At 35.6% G+C, this 26,674-nt stretch overlaps 1 protein-coding gene across 1 annotated transcript in view; it reads left to right on the forward strand.

The window, feature by feature from the left end:
- The first annotated feature begins 1,647 nt into the window (after positions 1-1,647).
- The window catches only part of LOC129275226 (alpha-N-acetylgalactosaminide alpha-2,6-sialyltransferase 2-like), a 48,181-nt gene continuing 23,154 nt past the window's right edge, over positions 1,648-26,674 (forward strand). Inside the window, exons 1-2 of the mRNA XM_054912020.2 lie at positions 1,648-2,373; positions 8,140-8,311. Of these exons, the coding sequence (XP_054767995.2) occupies positions 1,816-2,373; positions 8,140-8,311 (730 nt within the window). The 5' untranslated portion in view covers positions 1,648-1,815. The remainder of the gene's footprint in view (positions 2,374-8,139; positions 8,312-26,674) is intronic.

A 26,674-nucleotide genomic window follows, 5' to 3' on the forward strand; every position in this document is an offset into this window, starting at 1 on the left:
TTGAAACTTTTGTTATGAAGTTATCTTGCCCTGCTTAGATGTTTTTTGCAAAAGTTTAACATCATAACATCTTTTTATACTCATATCAGTCTTTCAAAATTGAATATAAATTTCAATTTCAACCTACATGTAGTTTAACAATGACCTTTTTTGTATTTTCTTTACCCAACAAATACTGGGGACAAAAATCACCTTCCATCTTTAATATTTTGCATGATAATTCTTTAACACACCTTGATATCGATGTATAGTTTCATTTTTCATTGAAGTCTTGCACAAGTTTTGAGACCAATTTCACAAAAAATACCACACATTTTTGACAATATGTAGATTTTCATATGATGATATCATCTTCAAGAAATGGTGATTTATTTGTGTTTTGTGTGCATATTCAATGGAAAATGTCTTCCTTCATCTCAAATTATCACTCAACTTAATGAATTTAGTGGTAATTATGATTGAATAATAGCCTGCAGGAAATTAAAAAAGAAAATCAAAATTAAAAACATACAAATACATGAGAAATTTAATAAACAAAGAAGTTCCATATAAAAGAAGAAATCGCCCCTTCCCCTCAATCTCAGGTACAGCAATTGCCCCTCTGTGGTAAATAGATCTACCCATTTGTTATAATGATACATGGGTGTCAAGACTATTCTACTTTTGCCTATAGGGGTGTAAGTTATGAAAATGTGAAGGGTTATTTTGCATTTAATTTTGACTTGTTCTCATTTCTTTTTTTTTCTGCATCAACCTTGTTCACACTTGGTACAAATGATCCTTGGTTGATACCATGTGTGTGTTGATGAGGTCAAAAGATAAGAGGCCATTCAGTCATTTTTTGACAGATTTTGTTGAAATTAATTTTTTTTTGTGCATCAATATTCTTCAAACTTGTAACAAATGATTTAGTGGTTAATACATACATGTACCAAATGTTTGTTAATGAAGATGGTGAGATCAAAGGTTATCTAGGGGTCAAAAGTTAAATTTCAGTCATTTCTTTTTTTGTGTGCATCAATTTCGTTCAAACTTGAAACACAAAATCAGTGGGTAATACAAATTTTTTGTTGAAGATGATAATTTCTAAGGTTATTTAGGGGTCAAAAGGTCACTTTTGCTACGGGTAGTTTTTTGTGCATCAATTGTATTCAAACTTGGAACAAAATATCAGTGGGTAGTACCACATATTTGTTAAAGAGGATGGAGAGGTTAAATGTCATCTAGGGGTAAAAATGTCAAATGACATATTTCTGCATTAATTTTGCTCAAACTTGGAACAAAACGATCAGTGGGAAAAATTACATGTATGTGTTCTTGAGGATGGAGAGATCAAAGGGCTGCATCACAAAAATCACAGAGATTTTGACATGAACTCTAAAAGCATAATAAAACCTGCTTTTGTCTGATGTACTCCGACCCCTCACATTTTTGCCCATATTTTCTATTCTTCATATTGCAGCCTGGTCCTGTCATGGTGTAATGATAACCTACATAGGTCACGTGTTATGATATACTAAACAAAAATAAAACACTGCTATTAAAATCAAAGGAGATACAGCTCTTAAATGTGTTTGAATGTACGTCCGACCTTTATGGAATGACCCAAAAGTAAAAAAAAATCTGGTTTTCTCTCCCCGTCTGCAGGATTCTACAGTTATGACCCCTCAAAGGATGTCACCATGCAACTTATAAGAATTGCTGCTTTTGAGCTTGGACCTGGCTGATCCAGTTGAATTGTTCTGACCCTCATCCTGTCATCGGGGTCAACAAACTTCTTTTACATCAGACTTGAAGGTCAATACACTTTTCAGCATGTGGCTAAGGATGCTGAGGTCTCGACCTGTCCACATGGCACTGGTGTCAGGGATCAGCGTCTATGTTCTTTTAACTGTCATTGGGATGTTGGTGCAAAGTAACCAAGAACAAGGTATCCAAGCGAAGCAGCGGTACATTGATCTTGCAAGGCGTGTCCAACGAGGTGACCAGGGAGTCGTTCTCATGGATAACCATGCCGCTGGCATTGATAAAGAAGCACTTGTGGCTGCGCCAGGGGGTGAAGCCAACTTCATCTACCTTGGGAAACAGGGCGAATCGCCTGTGGAGTCGGGCAAGCTGAACAAAATCGCCAATATGTTAGAGAACATCGAGGCTAAGCTGGGCGATCCCAAGAAAGATGGCAATGTGAACAAAGAGTTCAAAGACGTTAAAGATGCCATCAGGGAAATGATTGGAAAGGGAACAGGAGATGTAGAACACAAAGAGGAGAAAGAACTGAAAGTGGTTTTAGAACAGCCTGCTGAGCCAGAGCCGCTGGAAAATGTTGGCATTGACGCTTTACCCTTCGTTAATGATCCATCTCAGTCAGCTTCTGTAAGTACAGTACATGTTCCACTCTTCTATTGCCCTACACATTTTACATCGTACATCATACTGATATATTATTGTATCAGACTATCAATATCATTGTAATTTTATTTTCATCTTGCCTGCATAAAGCAGAGCGAGACTAGATAGGCGCTGCTTTTCTGACAGCGGCGGCGTCGTCAACATCAAATCTTAACCAAAGGTTAATTTTTTTAAATGTCTTCATAACTTAAAAAGTATATCGGCCTAGTTCCTGAAACTTAGACATAATGATAACCAAGTAATACTGAACATCCTGCCAGAGTTTGAGGTCATGTGACCAAGGTCAAAGGTCATTAAGGGTCAATGAACTTTGGCCATGTTGGGGGTATTTGTTGATTTCCATCATAACTTAAAAAGTTTATGGATCTGGTTCATGAAACTTGGACATAAGAGTAATCAAATTCATGTATTACTGAATATCCTCTGTGAGTTTCAGGTTACATGAACAAGGTCAAAGGTCATTTAGGGTCTATGAACTTAGATTATGTTGAGGAAATCAAAGCGAAATCTTTAATAACCAAGGTTAAGTTTTTTAAATGTCATAACTCTGAAAGAATATGGATCTCGTTCATGAAATTGGAGTTAAAGATAATTACATGTACATTAATTAAGCATCAGTGAACATCCTGCATGAGTGACCTTGTGACCATGTGACCTTGGTCACATGACCAAGGTCAATGAACTTTGGCCGTGTTGGGGTATTTGAATTACCATCATAACTTTGAAAGTTTATGGATCTACATGTAGTTCGTGAAATGTGGACATACACGTAAAGGTAATCAAGTATCACTGATCAAGGGTCAATTAGTTACTGTATAGTTGTAGTATTTTATCATGATATGAATGGAGTATTTTGTGAATCTTTTTCAAAGTCAGCACTGCTGCTATATTGCAGGCGAGACTACCTGAGGCGCTCCACTTGTTAAGATTTATAGATAAAAACTCTAATTGGCAACCTTTTACCATTAATAATATACTGTTGTTCTTGTTGAAAAGTGTGAAATGACCGTGGACTTTACATGTACTTAGACTCAAGAGTCTCCATTGTACTGTACATGTACCGAGAGTGATCTCTACATGAACATGTACATGTAGTTTGTAAAAGAGATTAATTGTGAATCTGATCATACAAAGTAATCAATGCAATCAATCGTACACACATACATGTAGGTATCAGTACCATGACAGTCGCTATTAAAAGGCTGTACAGTAGGGGAAGGCGGGGTAAGTTGAGCATAGGGGCAAGTTGAGCCACCGCCCCCAGGCCAATAATGAATTAGTTAGACATTATGGTGGTGTCATGTATTGATGACCCATTACATAACCCTTAACCCCACCACATTGTTTTCAACTTTGAAACAAAAAATACTTTTTTAGAGGGAAAAATACAAATTTCAGCCAAAAAAGTAAAAAAGGGTGTGAAATAGATAAGTGTTTTTTACACACACACTTCTTTACATATAATAAAGCATATGAACAACATTGTCAGTCCAGGTATGGATCTTCATTCTTGTCACAGTTTTTTACATGATGGATACATAAGAAATGTGTGGATGCGAAATTATCGCATTAAGTTCGGACTGGGGTAAGTTGAGCCAGCAAACATGGGGCAAGTTGAGCCATGGTAATTCTTATGGTAATGTAAATGAAAACACAATCAAACCTTAAAAAGCCATCGATATGCAGGCAGAAAAGAGCAAATTCACATGACAGTTCTTTTACTTTTAGAGAATGTAAGTATTTTTAGAGAATTAGCAAGTGAAAAGACTTTAAATAAAAAATTGACATGCTGGTTCTTCCCGCATACATTTTGTACATAGTTTTTGTGGCTCAACTTACCCTCGAAGGTGGCACAACTTACCCCACAGATGGGGCAAGTTGTGCCACTTGACATCGTTTTTTTCAAAGGTCACAACGACTTTCAATGTGGGGGTAGAAAGTTGAATATAGGTGAAAAAGATTTCCCAATAATCATATTTAAAGGCAAGGTACTTATTTCTACAATATTATTAGTCATATCAATTCTATCATGCAAAATGCAAAAAGTGTCACAACTTACCCCGCCTTCCCCTACAGTATGTTTACATTGGGAGTGGTCATCAGATTTTACAGTCGATCTTAAATATCTTTCTGGTTCCTGCTTTCTATTAAAGATTGAAACCACTAGAATGTATGTAATCCGGCTGCATCCCTTATGAATTTTATCTTTTCAATAACCTTTACAGTTTGTGTTTGTGTAATAACTCACAGTACCGTAGTTGGAAACAGTTTAAAGGTCAAGTCCACCCCAGGAAAATGCTGACTTGAATAAATAGAGGAAAATCAAACTAGCAATAGTGCTGACAATTTCATCAAAATCGGATGTAAAATAAGAAAGTTATGACATACATGTACCTGTAGTTTCGCTTATTTTTCACGAAACAGTGATATGCACAACTAGGTGAGTCAGTCGATGATGTCTATCACTCACTATTTATTTTGTTTTTAATTGTTTGAATTATACAATATTTCTATTTTTATAGATTTGACAATAAGGACCAACTTGACTGAAGCATATACATGTAGTATTAAACAATGCTAATTCCACATATTCAGGGAGGAATTAATCGTTGTATCACTTGACAATGAGGAGAAAATTAGAATATTTCATATAAGAAAATACAAAAGAAAAAGTGAGTGGATGATGTCATAGTCTCCTCATTTGCATACCAGCCAGGATGTGCATACTTGTACATGTAACTGTTTTGTGAAAATAAGCGAAACTTTATCATAACTTTCTTATTTTACATCCAATTTTGATGAAATTGTCAGTGTTATGCTTGATTTTTCTATTTTTATTCAAAACAACTTTTTGTTGGGGTGAACTTGTCCTTTAAACAACCGCATGTGCTTTCATTTATTGAGAACTACGTACATGATAGTCAACAGTGTTGTATAAAGAAGAATTTTAAACGGTGTTTTAAATGTTTCATATGTACACAGAAACCACTTAAGTTGCCCTTAGAACTGTTAGAACTGTTTGTGGTTTTGCACTTACCAGTAGCAAACTGAACTGAAACCATTTGATAGAAAATTATAATTGATTTTAAAACATTTCCTGGTGCTCTGTTTTTTTAGTGGTATGATTTTGTCTTAGATTTCATTTGTGAGCTATCACAAACATGTGTATTTAGAATGGGCTAACTGTACGTGATATTTTCAATATTTTCTGAGACTGTCAGTGCCTTTTGATTCCACATGTTGTACGTGAAATAATTTCATATTGTATTATTAAAGGTACAGGTTGTATTAATTCAAACATTTACAGAGTATGCATGTAATGGGCATTTATTTTCTTTTGCCACATTGGGACAATTGCTATATTTCGGGGGCTATTGCTTAAAAAATTCAAGGGCTACTTTTTGTTCATCGAACGATTACATTTACATGTATGATGTAAAAGCATATCCCATTCTTTATTTTCTACATGTACATGTTCTTGAATATTGTTTATAAAGTGGTACTGTACATGTAAATCTTGGGGAAACTTTAGAAGAGATGGTCGCACCTTGAGAAGCATTCCATTTTGTGAATTTTAGGGGTGATTTTGGCTGTCATGAGGGCAAAATTGTCACCCTCATGGATTTTGTATACAGTGCGTATAAAAAAAAGCGGGACAGATTTGAAAAGTCTATAAAATTTTTGTTTCAAATTATAATGTCTATATTTTGGTGTTAATAGGTGCTCTATTGGTCTTATCTTTCAAATGCTATTACAAAATTTTAGTTTCGTTGATGCTTGAGCGAACACGGAATGTTTTTGTCTGGGGTTAAAAAGGAGGCTTGCGCCAAAATGGCATAAAATTATAAATATGATGATCGGATTTCTTGCTAATTAGCAGACTTCCTCTTAACCTTTTCATTATCTTTGCCATAATTTTCAAATCATGCGGTCAAAATTCATTTTCAGATCTATTTATTTGCTTGAATTGTTCTGTTGTTGTTTCTTTTTAATATGCTCTCTGTTAGCTTTGAATATTCCTTCTTCAAGCTAACAATTTTGTTTCAACCGAAGTATGGGAGAGCGTGGATTTTTTTTTTCAAATCCTTTCATTGTGTGCTACAAAGGTTATGGTGCCTTTTGAACAGTGCCACACATATGGGCGGGGGCGTGGGATGCTCCCCCCCCCCCCTCAATAAAAAAAATCATGACCAAGAAAAAAAGTGGACAGGAAATATTAAACGGAAAGATAGAAAGTAAAATATATTATTTCTGAATATTATGTCAAAATTTATCACAAAATTTGATATTTTAATAAGAAAGTGGGAATATTTGCGTGCTCACTTCGCTCGCTCACAACTTTTTAATACATTTTACCCGATCTGCCATATCTACATGTACAATGTAGCTCCTTCAAAATTGACTCAATACACCATTGTCATTGAAAGACATGAATCCCTTCCTGTGTTTCCTGTCAAGCAATTTATCTTGGTCGAGGAATCAATGACCCCTTGAAAAATAGATTCATGTCTTTTAAAGGTACATAACATAATTTGTTTCACAATAAAATAAAAGGATTTGAATAATCACAAGTTTTCCCAATTAATAATGCAAATCTTTTTGCTTGGGTTGACAAAAAATCTTCTTTTCTCAGTTACTTTAATATGAAGGAAAATTAAAAGGTAAGAGAAGTTTAAATGAAAAAACAAAATAATTCAAGTAAATAGATAAATTTGTAAATAAAATTTGACAGTATAATTCGAAAATTGTGGCACAGATAATGAAAGGGTAAAGAGGAAGTCTCCTGATTAGCAAGAAGTCTGATCATCATATTACTCATATTCTGTAATTCTGGCGCAAGCCTTTTTGAACCCCCAACAAAAACGTCCCGTGTTCGCTCAAGCATGAACAAAGTTTTTTTTTTTAATTGCATTTCAAAGATAAGACCTTAGAGCACCTATTTACACCAAAATATAGACATCATAATTTAAAACAAAAATTTTATAGACTTCAAATCTGTCCCGTTTTTTGATACGCACTGTAGGCCTATATTCTGGTTATGTGGGTTTTGTATTGTTCCTTGACTCTCTTTGGGCGATGACCTCATGCACATGTTACAATCAAATAAGTGATTAATTTGACAGGCTTGAAAGGCAATTAGGGATATTAATAGGCAATACATTGTAATTGGCAGATTGCCTCTTCAATCAAAGCCAAAGATATTCAGGATAAACTGTTTGACTTCTGGGATTATGTGTTCAGTGTTTGTACTTCATAAATGAGATGAAGTCAGATCAGAGTTTGTCTTTTGGGATGCTTTCTCTTCATTTTCATTTTCTTTCTCTACTTTCTTGTTGATGTTATCTTCATCATGTACATGTAGTCATTGGAAACTTGCACACGTAATTTTGGTGTAATAGCGGAGTATGATAATAAGGGCATGTATGTGTACATGTACATACTTGTACTATGAACCCTCCTTCTGCTCCTTTTCCTCATCATTATTGTTCATAAATCTACATAGTTTTCAAAATTGAAATAATATCATTAACAGAATTGTTCTTTGTCCGTATAATACTAGTCAACATTGATGGATTGAAGTTGCTCATCTCCAATTAGGCCTACAGGTATAAGTGTTGTCATTGGAAATCAAGATTACATTTGTATGAAAGATTACATTTGTATGAAATCAAGATGACCGAGATACATTTTTAAATAAAAATGAATTCCCTTTTTTTTCTCCTCCTGCAGCAATGTCCAAAGACAGTACAAACTCTTGCCAAATATTCAAAATGGTTCCGTACGCGATACGAACATGGGATCAAACTTTTTGCCAACTTGGATGACATCAAGTCTTACTCAGTTTACCATAAGCTGGAGCATTACACACCACCGTTTGGCTTCAAGAGGACGAAAAGAGAACGTAAGTGATATTTCTTGCAGGCTTATGTCTGCCAGTGCAAATGTATTTCAAAATCTCCCTCTAGAATGACAGGAGAGTTTGTCTTCAGAATGAACAAACTTTGACTGATACGTGTAACTATGTTTTGTAATACAGAAAGAGAGAGAGAGAGATAGGGCAGAGACAGAAGAAGAGAAACGCGAGCGAGAGGACAAGCATGGGCAACTGGGACTGGTACTTGGTATGATTACATGTACATGTATGTTGGCCTGCAGTGCCATAATCATCAGCCAAGGTTGAATTAGGAACTGAAACATTTGAGAGGGACATCCACACTATCAACAAAAATACTTTATTTGCATCTCACAGTCCAGTTGCCAAAGATTTTTTTTACATGTAGATATATTTTTGTTTTCCAATGGCATTTCAAAGGAATAAAAAACAAAGAATAAAAAAAGTCACACTTTTTGTACAAATAGAGCAGGAAAGATCATAAATTGTCAGATGCATGGACATTGCAAGAAATTCTGACAGGAGTTGAAAAAAAATGTTTGGATCCTTGTGGCAGTATTGGCAGTATTGTAGATTTTTGTTTTAAGGATATTAATATGATGAATGTATGAGTTTACCCTTTTTTCAATGAGTATTCAAGAAAAGCTCACGTTTTCATGATTCAAAAACATAAATAGCACACAAGAGGCTAGAACCATGACACCCTCTCTACAGTCTTGAGTATTTCTTTTTTATTTGACTACCTTAAGGACACACTAGTTTCCAGTATTCTCTAAACACCAGCAAATCATTTCTGGCAGATGTATTTGTTTTCCCCCACATAATATCGCCTCATCTTTAATGTTTGCACATCTTGACAACTACAAAAAAAGGAAAGATGTAGGCCTACTATTCTTCATGACTTGTGTGATACAATGCAACTTAATCTGACGTTGGGCCCATGGACACGGTTGGCCAGATTTTCTTTAATACAACTTTGCATTAATTGCCATTCCCTTTCATTCCACTTCTCATGCTCAGCGCAGTGATGCACGAAATGCCATCTCTTTTTACAGTCTTCTTCAGTAGGGTATTATTGTCCAAGGGGGGGGGGATTCTTTGATCAACAAGTGGGTTTTCACACAAGACTAGCCATGAATGAGAGGGCCTTCAGCACACAAGTCATTATACATGTACATGTAGGCTGCATGTTCAGACCACTCCATGTTAAGCTCGGGTGATAGGTTGCAAAGCAGATAGGGAGAGGGGGGGGGGGGGAGACCAATGGATCTTCAAACAAAAACAAAGTGCAGTGGAAATGAACCCTTCATGTACACATACATGTACATGTTTGTGCATGACATTTTAAGCCTGGAATGGGGTTGCTTGATTTAATTATTAACGATGTAAAGAAAACATTTATCAATTCAAGGTTGCACTGTCATCACCCCCTCCCAGTCCTTATCACTAGTATCAGACCAGTACATGTTTTTTTTATTTAATAGGTCTACATATTTTGTAGATAGCAGCATACACTGTACACATGATAGGCCTACAGTACATGATACATGGATGGAAGGCTGGAAGCCTCTGTGTACATGTAGGTGACAAGAAAATTGCTTATTAGGTGGTCTGTCTATGACAGATCACCTCTTAATTTCGTCAGAATTTTCTTAAATTATTTATTTATTTTTAGCACCTATGTTTGTCGCCAACTTTTCTCCGAATTGGCTGAATCAATTTGGCTGATTTTTCTGTCATATATAGAGTCTATCATAGAGACGGCATACTGTACTAAGCTTTTCAAGGTCATCTAATTACGATGACGTCATCTACGCGCCATTTTGTAAAATTCTCAATTTGATCATATCAACATAACGGATCATCAATAATCAACCATATTTACATCACATAAACTTTAGGTTAAAGGTCATCTGTCAATGTCATCAAAGGTCATGTAAAGGTCATGACGCGCGCGTACGCACGCGTCAAAGCCAAAAAAATTCTCCAAATGGCCTATAAAAATTTTTGGGTACGTTTCAAGTCATTTTAGGCATTTCAAAAATTTGCGCGCGCGCACATATGCGCGCCTCCAACGCAACTCAGAAACACAGTTTTTTTTTATATCATTGCATTGATGATATAATTCTGAGCAATTTGATACCTTGATCAACCTTCTACGACCATTAATAACGAAATTAACACCCGTTAAAGTTTGCAGCACGTGTGGGCGCGCGCTCTCACTACAGGCCATATATGGGCAAAAACATGTCTATTGAAAATTCACTGTAGCTCTTTAAATAGTCCGTTGACCTCAATTTTTTTTTTTCATATATCGATAGAGTATGAGTTGTAGATTTGATTTCATGTCAGCATTGTCCCTCAATTTGATCATGACGTCATCAAAATTGCGCCTAAACTGAAAATTTCATTTTTTTCAAAAATGACGTCATCAAATTTTATTATGCAAATTTGATCATAACTCCGTAAATATTGATCGTTTATCGCCCAGATTTCGATATATAGTAGTTTAGAATATACTCTTTCTCCTCAGTTACATGAATTTTCATTTTGAAAAACGCATCATGGCGTAAAACAGCGATGAAAAGAGGTATGTCTTTTTTCCTCATTTTGCGTGTAATCTCTATGGGACATGACTTTTTCTCAAAACTAGATTCTACATTCCTCGATCTCGTGAGCTATATCTCCATTATTTCTTGTTAGTTATCCCTGAGCTTTTAATATGTTGTAGCTGAGATTCTTAGCTTTCGGAATGTTTCCTTCATTTTTCGATCAGATGCCGAGATCATGCCCGTTTTTTGCTTGCAAAATTGGATTTGTAATTCTTAAATTTCCTTACGTGTAATCTCTATGGGGAATATCGTGGCTCAATGGATAACGCACTTGACTTGTGTTCTCGGGGGCGCAGGTTCGAGTCCTGGGGTGAACAAGATGATTTTTTTTTTCATTTTTTTTTTCTTTTTACCACCTCGTACATGATCCTTTATGATAATTAAAAGGTATGAAAGTTAAAATTTAGCAAGATAAAACAGATTATAATTACTTTTTTCATATCACATGTATTTTCATATATCAAAGAGACCCTTTTCACAGTGCTTTATCATCTCCCGTCTTTCACAAGTATTCCATCCATAATGAACATTCCGTTGTCACCATGAAGATCATATTGATCTGCATGAACATAGCAATAGTGATCATGATGGCGAGAATAAGGACAGACCACCTAATTCGTCCGCATGACGAATTAAAATCTAGTTTGTACTGCACTTTTTATGTCATACTTGATAGGTAAATTGCCAGTTCGTCTTCTGCCAACTCGTCCACTCACCACATGGTCAACTTTCATCATACATTGTAGTCTAATGCCATTCCATCTATCAACATTTCGTCTAACAACCATTTGATCCAATAACCATTTGTCCAATCATCACTTTGTCTAATCACCATTTTGTCTCATAACCAGTCGGTCTAAACTCCATTTCATTTTCATTCATTTTGGACAATTAACACTTTATAGTCCAATTATACCAAATGGTATATAGACTAAATGGCTATTGGGCCAACTGGTTATAGACAAAATGGTGATTGGAGGAATTGATACTTTGATAGACCATGTGGATAGTGGACGAACTGATGGTAGACCAAATGATAGTAGACGAGTTGGCAATTCAACGATTTGGCATTTATAGATGAATTGGAAATAAACCCTGGAATACTGTGAAATATAGTGTATCGTGGACATGCTCCACTATTCTTTCCCAAAATTTACTGAAGGCGGTGCTGCACCAGCCCGAGTTTGCTCAATCTCGAGATTTGACCCCAATCAGCCCTCTTCGCGATTAATATTGAGATTCAAGAAATCCCATCTCCACCAGCGCAAGAAGAGGAATTCGTGCTCGAGTGAGGCATCAATGCATTATCAGACCTTCATCTGAGGAGCGCGATCGCATAGGCGCTCCTACCGCGCTCCTGACAAAATATAAGAACAAAATATCGCACTCATTATTTTAAAAAAATCCTCACCAAAAGTTGCTGAAATTTCACATTTTACATATTATATTCATGAAATAGATCTACATTAGGCATCTACATGTACATGTATTTTCCATAATACCTTAAATTGAAATTATTTTGATTTAATTGGAAACTACCAAAAAATGGGAGAATATTTGACTCTTTCTTGACTCTGATTTATGATGTTAAACTCGGTAAATTTTGCAGTCCTATATGTAGATTTTCATGTTGTTCACCAAGTGTGAAACTGAAACTGAAAAACGATCAGTAACGATCAAAATGATCAAATGATCAACGATCGTTTTCAGTTTAATGTTGCAACACCATGGAGTCTACATGTGGGACTACAATATTGTAAGATTGTAACATCAATCAGAGTCAAGAAGGAGCTGAATATTCTAGATTTTCCTGATAGTTTTCAACTAAATTAAAATAATTTCAAGGAATTATGGAAAATAGATGGCCATTTCATGGATTTTAAGATGTAAAATGTGAAATTTTAGCAATTTTTTGGGGAGTGCGATACTTTGTAAACATAATGACCCAGACCTAGTTACACTTTCACCACAGATTAATTAATAGCAACACAGCTACAACATAAATGCAATTTTTCTTCAAATTGTAAATTTACAATTTTAAGAAAAATCTACAATTTAGCATGTACATGTACCATGTATTGTATTAAATTGAGCTCCTCTAGGAGAGGGATTCTGAGGAGCTCAATTGAGCTCCTTGAAAAAATAAGGAGAACAATTTATTGAGCTCCACGAAATTATAAACGTGAAGGACTGAATTATGGTCCGACGCCATGAATAAATGATCCCAAGTCAAATCTCTAGTGCGTCTGCACCTGCGAATTAGCAGGATAATCGAAAATAACGCGCTACAGTATTTTGCAAGTAATTAATCCTATTTAATCTCGAGATTAATCCAGCGAACTATCGCGATGATTGCGTCTCCTTTACAAATAATCTCGAGATTGTTCAGATAACAATCATAATTTGCCGGATCAGAAATAGCGTGATTGTTTGAAAACTTGGGCTGGTGCAGACGGCCCTTGGGTGATTTTTTTCAAAGTTATCCCTTGGCAGTGATCATTAAGTTCTCCAACATCATTAATCCTTTTTCATGAATAACCAGCTTATTTAAACCATGATTTTTAAGTTATCCCATTTGAAAAAAAATATGTAGGGCCTAAAATAATTGAAAATCTACATTTTCAGGGTTTGTGTGCATGAGTGTGTACAGTATGCAAGTGTGTTTGCGTATATGTCATTATGTACATGTATGCAGATGAAGTTTTTTTTTAAGTTCAGTTTTATGTTTTGTTTTGCGAATTTTGTAAATACTATTGTCTTTTCTGGTCATTCTCTTTTTTTCTTGTAATATCAAGATGATGCACAGAAGTACATGTAATATGTACAGTACATGTGTACATGTAGGCCTATGCATTTTGCCTTTAAATGTTATTCCTGAGAAGATTTGTTTTATTATACATTAATAGAAGAGGTGAAAGAAAATTGAAGCATACCATATACCCTCCCCTATACAATGAGGATTTTGGAAACTGAATTTGATATACATTATATAGACTATAGGGTTAATAGTAGATCTACATGTACATGTATGTGATTGAATTTGATTTTTAATAGCGAAATTAAACTTCGTAGTTTGAGATTATAAAAAATTCAACTATTCAATTGCCCAAATATTCAATTTTATAGTGTATTTATCACAATTGACTTGGATCTAGATTTTTTTTCAGATACAATACCTCAAATTGTTTAATGCTCAGAATATGGGTTCCCTTTTTATGTCTGGAAAGGAGCCTAAACCTCATAATGTAGGGCAGTGATGATGTAGGGATACTAAAAAGATCATTTATGAATATTTCAAAAGGCGCATCAATCACAAGTATCAGAAGAAGGTCATTGGTACTAAGTCTAAAGTGACATGGTGTTTTAAACTTTAATGAGATAGGCACCAAATTTGATGTCTTGATTATTTATACATTCTTTTGAAATGTGTTTTTCATTCACATCCACAAAAAAACGATGCGTCCACGAATGACTGGTATTTTTCACAGTTTGCCAAGTACATTGCACAACATCCTCTAAATATGCATTCAAAGTAGAAATGCAACACATACTTTAATAGAGTGTTCATTGATGTGCTATTCTAGTCACCTGGTCTATTCAATTTCTTCATCCTGCTATGTAAGGCATGCATACGCAATATTTTGCTTTGAAATCTGCCTATCATAATGAAAGAAATGAAAGGTCATTAGACCAAAATTGAACTACGAACTGGTCTTTTATATGCATTTTATTGTTTTTACATATTCATGTACATGACGCCGTTCTCACTGCCTTCCTAAAACTAGTTTAGTTGAAACTCATTTAACGTGTAATGCGAACGGTCAAAGCGATCTTGGAAAGGTGTCACCCCATTGAGAGCGTTCCCATAGCAACAAGACCGCTTTACGTAAAGTGGTTTTGAAAACCACTTTCGGGTGATCGAATGGGAACGCTAGCAAAGCGCTCTTCCAAACTGGTTTCCTGAACCGTTTTCCAGTATTTGTTTTAGAAAGCGTAATGAGAACGGGGTCCATGTACATGTAGCTTCATTCATACAATGGGCCTACTGGGATATCATTTCAAAAAGAAGGCAACAGGCCTATCCTGGCATTGAATACATACACATTATCATGCATTGAAAAGCAGACAATTTGACATTTCAGATCAACATTCATATTTTGGTAGAAACATCATCTGTACATGTAGCTCTACTGCTTGTACTTTAAATTAAAGCAGGATTTCACATCTTGGCTTTTACTGTACAATGTTTTTAATATTTTCTTTTAGGTGTAGGCACAGTAACTATTACATTTCTCTTGAAAATTTTGTTTGCCTGTTCTTGTTAGCTTTTCAAAATATGCACATACAGTACAGTACTTACAAAAAAAAATCCCCTCAAGTTTAAAACAGTCTCCCACTTGAATAAAATATACATGAAGACCCTAAGGCTACTGTACAATAATACATCAGAGAAAATGCCTGTAGCTGATAAAACACTTTAAAGAGAGGTTTTCTTCAGACGAGTAATTTTTAGCATTGTTTCAGTGGCGAAACTACTGACAGTGATATTTGCCTCTAAAAACAATGACTGCTCGTAGTGAGTACAGTAACCCATGTGTGTGTGGATTTTTAAAAGAACTCCAACAAAGCCAACCTCCATAGAGCTTTTCTCATAAATGCTATTTCATCAAATACATGTACATAATAGAGTTCTGTAATTGTGTGAATGACCAATACATCTAATCATTTAATCATTCATATCGTACATTTCATATCGTACATTGCAGTACAAGTGAAGAAAGAAATGAAAATCAATATTTATTCTTTGAAATAAAAATCTGAGAATAGAAGTATTCCGAAAGTCAATTTTGCCCAATTGATCGTGGGCCCGGCATCCACTGTGTGTGCTAGATTGACATACCCCTATCCCTTGAATTGTTGAATGGCAAACAGGGTAGCAGCAACTCCCGTCTTTAATAGTAGTAATGATAATAATAGTCAGTTTTTGTATAGCGCATGTTAAACACATAACAAACAAATAATCCTTTTACACATAACAAATAATCTTTTTACAACGTCTTTTGTTCTGACGTGGCGAGGCTTTGAACTTCCGACCTCCTGGTTGCGAGACGGATGCTCTACCAACTAAAGCCAACACACCGGTTATAAAAGTCATGTGTGAAAACGCAGTAGCCAAGCGAGGCCACCAGTTGAATGATGGCAGATACATTAGCACTGATCGCTTGAAGGCAGAGTGAAGAAAGTATCGCCTTTCTCTGTCTTGAATATTTCATGGCTCAAGTAGCCGAGATGCCAGCCACTGAAAAAGAGACTTTGTAGTACAGTACTGTAGGTTTACATATTACAGCATACATTTGTCCAATTTCGTCCTCTGAATGTCATGACTGTAGGCCCTTTATGTATGTACATATACACGAATAATGTGATGATTGTGTGACTATGTACATGTACAGCTTTACAACATTGTTTTCTCATTTTCCTCCTGAATCAATGTACATGTACTGTATATGTACAGTAACTCTGGGAATCATAAAGTGCGTACGAAATAATTTAATTCATTGAAATCTATTGTATAATGTAGCAAAGCCGTCAAATGACTTCCCGCAGTATTAAAGATATGCAAATATATAGCGATTCCTTAAAAATGCCTGCATAAACTCTGTACATGTACAAGTACTGTACGTAGAAGACTGATTTGATGGCTTGGATCAATGTTTATATTTGCAAGTACAGGGGGTCGTTTCATAAAGCTGTTCGTAAGTTAAAGAGCGACTTTAAGAGCGACCTGTGAACCTCTCTTTTACGTGCTAATTTACATGTAATAATCTCCAATGAACATTTAATGGTGAATATCATTTAGCGCAAGAAAGGATCACCAGTCGTTCATAAGGGATGGTCCAGGCTGGAGACATTTGAATCTCAATAGATGGAGTAAAATTCACAGAGCAAAATGCTGAAAATTTGATCAAAATCGGATAACAAATAACAGTTATTGAATTTCAAAGATTTGCATTATTCCGGTGAAACAGTTTCAGGCTTGTCGTCATGAATATTCATTAGGTGGGCTGATGATGTGATATCCCCACTTGTTCTTTTGTATTTTATTATGTGAAATAAGGTTTATTCAAAAAATTTCTACCAAGAATTAAAACAATTGGATTGACAACTGATAAGTGCATTAACTATTTCTTGCTGGTACTTATTTCATCATAATGGAGACACATCATTTACACATGTACGACAAAATTAAACAATTATGATTTCATGTAATAACATATTAAGAAAAAGGAAAGTAGGGATGTCACATCGTCAGCCCACCTTATGAATATTTGTGACAATGTGCATATAAATGTTTTCACAAAATATTTATAAGCTTTGAAATTCAATTAGCTTTGTTATTTGTTATCCGATTTTAAGTCAATTTTACTCTATTTATTTAGATATAAATATTTTCAGCCTGTACCATCCCTTTATAAAAGTCACTCTTAACTTTACTTGTACAATGTATGAACAGCCTTTATTTTATGAAACACCCACCTGGAAGTAATGTTGTTTCACCTTTGGGGGCTTTTTATATTGGAAAGGGCTAGCCTGCTAGCAGACGATTTCTCCTCCATTACTTGATATTGAGTGTAAAGAATAGAGAAAGAAGGCGTGCCTCATTTTTTCAGGGTCTAGGGCAAATGTAAGTTTTCTATTTCTAACTTTGTTGATTCGTCCCTTCAATGAAAGATGGGGGAGGAAAATATCACTGAGGTCCCCTTGATACTTTGTGCATGACTGCATCAGAGAAAAGCAAGCAGAGATTGGGCATGAGCACACTTGTGTAATACATTATTCAGAGTTTTCTAGAAAGCTTCTTGAAATACATGTACTCCTTTGTGACAATTTCAGGTCGCGTTTTTCACTGTGGCAAGTAGACATTAGGTGTGATACCTGTCACCTCAAAGCACTCTTGAAAGATAAGTTAATCCCCAGGAGGATGCATGTATCCACATTCAGTGGAGTAGGGGAGGGAATGGCAGTGGGTATTTGTTCCCAATGTCAATTTATAATAATAATATTGTTCATTCATATAGCGCAGAACTATGTGCATGTATGTACTCATTTGCGCTTTGATACTTGGTATCATATTATTACCCCAGCCATAGCTGAGCCACCATATCGGCGCTAAGGCGTCAACTCCAGCCAAGAAATAAATCCTACCGGGTACCCATTCACCTCACCTGGGTCAAGTGCAGCACAATTCAAAACTTGCATCCCTCTGATCGAAAGACGAGAGTCGTAACCTTTAGACCACGCTGCCTCTGGAGGGGCGCTCAAAAAGAAGAGAAAAAAAAACATTATTCTAGAATGGATGAGGTGTAAGGCCTACATGTACTGTATCAAGGAAAGAATGAAGGGGATAACCCCAACATTACATGTACATGTAGCTAAAATACGCTACTGACATCAAAAAGTAAAAAAGGCACCATTTAAGCGCTTCCGTCTAGTTCTAGGGAGACTGCTTTACTCATTATTCCACACCTATTTCTTAACCCTTACCATGCCACAGTCATCCACTGACATCACTTGCTTAAAACTGCAGTTTGGAATAAATACATGTACAGAGTATAGCATTGCACATGATATGAGTTAATCTGGTACTTTCCAGAGTGTTACAAATGTGTTTTTGTACACATGAGCCCCCTTCCCACAAGTCTGTTTCCCCATTATATTTGGAGATTTGTCACTTTCACAACACTTTTTATCAGGGGTAGATCCATTCCCTTTTTCTCACCCAAACCTTTGCTATCACCATCCTCTTTCATATTGCATTCATGAATCTCACCTTCCATTGTTTGAAATATTCATGAAGCAACGTCGATAATGAAATCATGTGGGATAGTGCGTGCGTCACATGCCTCACCTGAGCCTGATGTTTCTTGTTTGCAGTTTCTGCTTGTTTTCTTTTATAATTCAGTATTCGGAATGGCAAACATGAGTTCATAATTCAAGTTTTATACATTCCATTCCATAAAAGGATACAAATTTACACAAACTATTATTCAAACACAAAAAGAGGTATTCAATATTGATTTCACACACGAGGAAAAGTAATCAAACTGAATTGGGTCACTTCGAACTTATTGAGGTGGTGTCCCAAGCTAAAATTACATGTAATTATTTTCACAATGTTAATTATAATACAGTACAAAGTAAAGTAATTTCACAAAGTTTATTATACATGAAAACATCAACTACAATGAAGAGAGAGTAAAATTTTGAATTTATTTTATGATAAAGTAAAAACTACATGTAGATACAGATACAGTAGTTTTTTTTTACATGTACATGTATAACCATAATTCTCCCATACATGAAATGGAAGTATATGCACCTAGATCATAAACTTCAAGCATATAAAGTACACAATCCTCTTCAAAATTCTAACCGCTTCGTCTCAGTATTGAATTCATTATGCTAACTACTTCTCCATGGACATGTTAGCCACATGTGAAGTCTCGATCAGGGCCCTGTCTTACGACGAGTTATGATTGATCCGATCAACCTCAATGCTATGGAAATCCATCATTGTCATAATATTTTCCCCAAGAAATTTGAACCATGTCGTTGGTAAACAAAGAGAAGCACACTGAATTTTCAAGAAAGCAATGACTATATGAATTTACACTGTACATCATAGTTAGAAAATATTTTGAACAAACATGCATTTTAGATGTTGACGTTGATGGCTTTCCATAGTTGTGGTTGATTGGATCAATCGAATCTCTTTGTTAGACAGGGCCTAGGATGGTTTCGGTTTTTAATACCAGCTGCGGAGAGAAGAGAATAGGGTTGAGAATTGTTTACCAGACATTGATACTTGATCTACAATGTATATTGTCAGTTTGCTATTACTATGAACAGAGTTACTGTAGGTATTAGTGTTGGTGTGTTTTATCATATTTTTAGGCTAGAAATAGAATTTCAGATAGTGATAATTAAATAATAATAATGATAATACATATGATGATGGTGAGGTACCTTTTTTGATATTCTATATTAAACATATTTTTTTTTATTCTATCAATTTTGTATTAAAGCAACTTTAGGCTACATCAGGTTTCATTTCTAATCATACCGCCATTGAATGAAACACATGTACAATGGTTAATTTTCTTAATTTCCTCTTTCCATATTGCATTTTTAATTGATGTGGAAACTTTCTCCTGTAGTGCTGTCAATTATTGTAGCTACAATTGTTCTAAAAGCTACTGGGAAGATATATGTACATGTATATCTGCTGAAGAAAAACCTCATTTAATAGGAAATATAATAAACAATCTTGGCAAACACATTGTTTGATTTTTTTTCAAATGCAAACATGACTTGAAGCGTTGATTTTTTTCTTCTTTGATGATGGAGTAGATATTTGTTATTGTCATCGTCTCAATGGAAAAATACTAGTACCCTATTCACAAAATAGCAATTTGTTGCTTAATGTAGATACTTGTGCGATCAGGCATCATATTTAAGTTTGACTTTTACCATCTGATTTTCCGACTTTTTGTTGTTGTTGAAAAGTCAGGTTTTACAAATGTGATTATCCAATTATTTAGAGTATTAAAGCCGTCTTCAGGAGCTGTGACATCATTCACTTATATTTTAACAATTTAGAAGTCCAAGTCCTATAAAATCTGAAATGAGTAGAGTCAGTTGACTTCTAGTCAAATTTAACCTGGAATAAGAATGCTTGTACAGTGTACATGAAGCAAACTGCAGCAAGGGGAAGAACTCAATTACAATGCATTGATATTTGAACAATAGGAAGACAAGTATGATAGATTGATTGAGAAAACATTTGCTTTTGAGGCAATTATGAGGGGAAGGGATATTTGATGGAATCAAAGGATGGGGCTGCATAAATAAGGATTTGATGAAAAAACATATTAAAGCAGTAAGTCGTTCCCAGAGCTCACTCTCAATTCTTATAGCACTCAATGAAATAGGTTGTCATAACTTCGTTTGCAGAATTGGGCAATATGGGCTGAAAATTGGCTTGATATAAGTTGCAAGGATGGAAGTGGCTTTGCTGTATACGCTTGTTTGAGATGATGGTTATAACATGGGTTTTTATATTGCTTATTTATAACTATGATAGTGGGATCGTAGGGCGTTTGTGAGGAGTCCTCTTCAGACTGATCTACGATGAAGATTTTACTTTCCTTTCGGTCTCCAATATTACTGCCACCTTTGAAATGAAACAAAAAAATCACCAAATAAGAACATGTTTGCAGCTCCATGTTGCAATATCTGTGTAGGCCTACATGTTCCATTTTTTTGTACAACTTATCATCCCGAATATACTGGCATTTGTTCACCGTCAGAAGCCACATTGTGATTTTCAGGTTGATTGATTAGAGTGCATTCATTATATTTATAGCAAATAATCATTTAGTACATTTAGTTGTAGAGTGAGGCTATAGCCGCCGCTTTTCTGACGGCGGCGGCGTCAACACCAAATCTTAACCAGTTAATTTTTTTTAATGACAGCATAAATTTAATAGAATATGGACCTACATGTAGTTCATGAAACTAGAGAAAATGAAATTTCTTTGATTTTTTATCCATAGGATATGTAGGAAAGCTGCTTGCATATGATGTCATTAAAATTCAAATGAATTTTTATTCTTTGATGGATTTTCCTCAAACCTTTGCCAAATTTTTTTAAATTATTTTTTCTGCTATTTTACAATAAACCTTTTGTCAGGGTAAACTTTCCCTTTAGCTACTCCCTCTCTTTCCTTTCTCCATTTTCTGTTTATTTATGTTTTCTTTCATTTGATAGCAATGCTCTTCATTCCAAATCCATCCATTTCTCAATCTATTCTTCATTTCCTCCCCAACAGGTACTTTCATCGTTCATCTTTTCTACCTCCTTCATTTTCTTCTCTCCATTTCCTCCCATTCCATCTTTATAAGGTCAAGGATGTCCAAGGCTTAATATCATTTGAAATTTGATTCTACAACCCCCCTTCCAGCATGAATATCTACAGTGTACGCACAAATTGCACTCCCATCCTAAAAAGAAAATAAATTTATAGAGCCTACATATTGGTAGTATGGTAATGTCGTGTTGACCAGAAAGGTTTGCTTAATGCACTTTTTGTATCATACCCTTTTTTTTATGTGGATGCATGCACATGTATATCTGCATGATTCTTCATGAATTTTTCATCGTTTAATTCCAAGGTGACAAAAGTAATGTGGACGATGATCTGCCCAATCCTTGAAAAGTATTTATGTAGGAGCGGGCTTGCAAGTGCTGGGGTCTCCTCAAGGAATAATCAATCAATCTCCTTGCAAATTCAAACGCTCGGCGGTGTTGCCTACGTAAACTAGGTTATGCTCTCTGTCTATGTTTGGCGAAATTCATACCGAACTCCTCCAGGGAGTTCTGCATAATGCTTCATCGTGAGAGGCACACATGCACAATTTTGTTCTTGTCTGGCTTGTTATCCTCATCTTTTGATCGATGCAAGGCTATAAAAAAGCAAAGAAAAACTATGTCAGAGAAATTAATCCATGATAACAGTTATGGAAGTATTAGAGCCTACAATATGAATCAAATGAAAATCAAAACCTTTTTTTGGGACATTGCTATAAAAGGATAACTAGTGATATGTAATCAAAGAAATGTTTGAAGGTTGGATATTACAATGAATTTTTCTTCCATGCCAAACTTCAATACTCAACCTGATAAAAGATATTAAACGTTAGTGTATGTCAGGCAAGATTTCACTATGAAATTTGCATTTCATATAAAGTTGTCTGAAAAACCCCACATTAAAGATTCACTGCTGTCTTTTCTTTTTTTTTACACAAAAAACCCTTATTGTGCCACTTGCGTCCTTTTGCTATAAATTTAGATCAGCATTGGATGTACCTGAAGGTCTTTCTGACCACCTGTGACCCAATCGAGTGTAATCATAGTCAGTAATTTGCTTCTCTCTATCAGTTTAACTGTAGATATATCTTGATGGTAATTGGATGTGAAAAGGGGAAGGGCATCCCCTATGGGGTATAGGTAGCTGTTGAAAGTACTTTACTATCTACTTTAGATTGTGGGCGTGTTTTACTGTGTCTGTGTGACAATTGGACAGATGGGACAAACCCTGTAGCTTGTGCTTTTATAGTGTTTGATATGTTTTGGTGAATATTATTGATTTGTAATGATGAAGAGTAGGGAGTACGTGGTAGTGACAGTGATGATGATGATGATGATGGTTGTGGAGGTGATGGAGGATGTTGATGGTGATGATGATGGTGGTGGTGGTGGTGGTGGTGATGATGATGATGATGGTGATGGTGATGATGATGATGATGATGATGATGATGATGATGATGATGATGATGATGATGATGATGATGATGATGATGATGATTATGATGATGACGACGGTGATGATGGAGGTGATGATAAGTCAATGTGAACAAGTTGATAAAGGTGAGCATTGTTGTTGTGGTGATGATGAGAAGAAAAAGGAAGATAAAGTGAAATGGGAAAAGAAAGCTAAAGGAGAAAAAGAAAGCAGAAAAAAATGTAGAAAAATGCGATTGAAATATTTTTTTAGTTCATCATTGAAATTATAACATTGATGGATATGATGAGCTACTGTTGATACTGATGATGACATGCTGATTATAATAATGGCAATAGCAGTGCGATCTTGAACCTTTTCGTAAAATCATTATGGTGGTTATTGCGAAAAGATATTTTATAAAATTAGTGATATAATACACCTTCATCGACAACAGCACCCACCATATCCAAATCTACAAAAACTACATGAGAACTTTAATAGCGGGGATGTTCAAAGAAACAGATGTACATGTAGGATGAAATTTTATACACGGTACAGTAAAGGAGAGTTGTATACATGCATCTCTGCAATGTGTTTGTGAAAAGATCACTAATCCTCAACATACAGTTGATGTGGATACATAGTTGAATAAAATATCAGAGCCGACTCGCTTGCCCTTTTCTTCAATTTGTGAGCTACCCTTGTGAAGTGCCCTTTCATATGGAGGATGATGCATCTTGGTGTAAAACTCACCAAATTATGCAGCGCCGAATCCGCCGATGATGTGCAATTGATTGCAGTGAGGCCATGGATGATCGTTAGTATATAGGGAGTGCTGTGAATTTAGATTTGGATGAAGAAGTCAAGAAAATAAGTTGAGATACCTGTACAAGTTGTTGATGTGTTACTGCCCTTTGGAATACTACATGTACATGTAGTAAGTGCAATAGTCACACCAACGAAACTGATGCCACACCAGCCGATAATACATGGATGTCATTGGTAGTAACGTAAAAGCTTTGGTTGGTCTGGGCCTCGTCTTACAGAGAGATACGATTGATTCAATCAATCGCATCTCTATGGAAATCCATCAGTGTCATAATTTTTTATACAGGAAATTTGCAAAATGTCCTTTTGAACATTATTAAGGAGAACACACCAAATTGTCAAGAAATCAATGAATATATGGACAGACATAACTGGAAATTTTTTTGAACATGCATTTTATATGTTGACTTTGCTGGCTTTCCATAGTTGCGATTGATCGGATCAATCATAACTCTTTGAAAGACGGGCCCCTTGAGTTACATTTGTAGTTTGTTGGTGTCTCTGTATAGCTCCCTTCGCTGGTCCCTGCTTTAAGCTTTCTGTCCTGTCCAGGCTGTCCTACAACTCAAAGGTAGGCTGTCATCTGATGAGCTCAAATTGTATGCATAGGCCCATATTTATGCTGTGTTTATATATACCATTTTTTATTGGAAAATGTATATTTTGATAAAAAAATTTCAATGGAGTTTCAATGTTCATTGCAAACAACAATGCTTGGGAGCAGTGTTGTGTGTTATGAATGCTGAAAAGAATAGCTAAATATTATTCCAGAGGGCATACAGTTGTTCTTAAAAGTTATTGAACCTACAGCAAAATGCACTACCGTACTTCATGCCGAGTGTTGAATGTACATACATGTACATGTATGTAGGCAACAACACAACAATGTTCGGTGGGCCCAGAGAAACAAACTTTAGATGTAATAGTTTATCACCTGAATTCACAATTGAATATGTAAAACATGGCAGAACTTGAACGCTTTCTGGTAGGGTTCACTAATTTTTGAGCATCACTGTATATTACAACTTAAGATGCTCAACTGTTGCATCCTTGGTAAGAAACCGTGAACTATAGTTAAGGTCGTGAGATAATGCTATTCATATTGGTTCCATAGCTTCAAGTGCATCCCATTTTAAGGCCTACAAAAAACAGATGCTTACAATAAACTATCCTATAGAATTTGAAATGGCAGCTGCCTGAATACATTCCTTCTCCCTTTCCTGACCTCCAATTTAAATGCAATAGCATTATAGAAATGCTTGCATTAATATCTATAGGCCTACTTTAATATTAATTGCAATTTTGCAGTCCCTATAGATTGCTTACATTATTGCATTTTCATGTACATTTAGATTAGTGTTTGATGGATGTGTATTCTGTTCCCAAGGCTCTTCCTTTGAAGTGCGTTGTAAGGTCGACCTTTCTCATTCCTTTGAAGTATCCTGGCTTTACATTCACATTTACTCAAGATTGTAAGGATTCAAGAATCATTGAAAGCAAAGTATTGTGGAGAAGAGTTACATGTACTTCTGACCCAAGTAAAACTTTCCTGACTTTTCTGGTATTAGGAAACAATGCAACAAAGTATGATGCACTTTTTTAAAGTGCCAAAGATAGACAAGGAAAACAAGTGGAATATATGATCGAGATGTCATTAGGTGGTTTCAGACATGGCTTGAGGTTCATCAGTTCCTGGTATTTTGGCAGTCTGAAAGCAAATTATGCGTAATCTCCCCGAAAGAAAATACTTGCTAAATAGTAGGTACATGTACTTGTCAAAATTACGAAAAGTTTCGCAGGGATTTTTCCAAGGTTGCATGTATTTTGGCAGTGAGAAAGCAAATTACAGGAACTTTTAGCTCAGTGTGTAGTTGGACCCTGGCGCCCATGGGTGGCTGCTGAGCTACCGATTTTGAATTTTTATTTATTTATTTCAAATCTTTATCCAGAGTAGCCTGTTCAGCTTTATACAGACCATAGTGCGCATGCTCATAATTTCAGGACCGTATCCTGAAGGGTATGTTTCGGGGCGGTGTGAATGCAAAAAAAAAATTAATGGGTACTCTTTAGCCTGAAAATGTTTTTGTGATTGAACAGGGATTCTTGTGATTGAGGCGGTTTGAAACCTCTACTTGAAAGCAAGAAGACAAAATCCTGATTACCAAGTTGATATGGTGAGAAGGAGGTCAGGTGACAAGAAGATGTTATCCTGGATCATAGAAGGTCAATGATACATAACTTGTCAGTGAAGCCAAAGACACTACAAGGGGAAGACTGGACTGTCAGTAGAGCACGTAATGAAATGCTCGGGAAGAGCGCCCTACATGTAAATCGTTGAGCAAGTAGACAGTCACGTATCGCCATTTTGGGTTGTGTACAAAACATATGAGAGAAATGGTGCAGGGGTGAAGGAATAGATGATTTTTACATTTTTTTTTTTTCTTAATTTTTTTTTCTAAATTTAGAAATTATTTATGAGACTGAGTAACTTTTCTTTCCTTCTCCTCATCCCTGTGCACTCCTATGCTCTCATGATATCAGTCTGAACATGCCAACTGTCTGTCCATCTTTCAATTCTTGAAAGT

This window comes from Lytechinus pictus, chromosome 13, assembly GCF_037042905.1.
Source record: "Lytechinus pictus isolate F3 Inbred chromosome 13, Lp3.0, whole genome shotgun sequence".
In the NCBI taxonomy this organism is placed as follows: domain Eukaryota; kingdom Metazoa; phylum Echinodermata; class Echinoidea; order Temnopleuroida; family Toxopneustidae; genus Lytechinus; species Lytechinus pictus.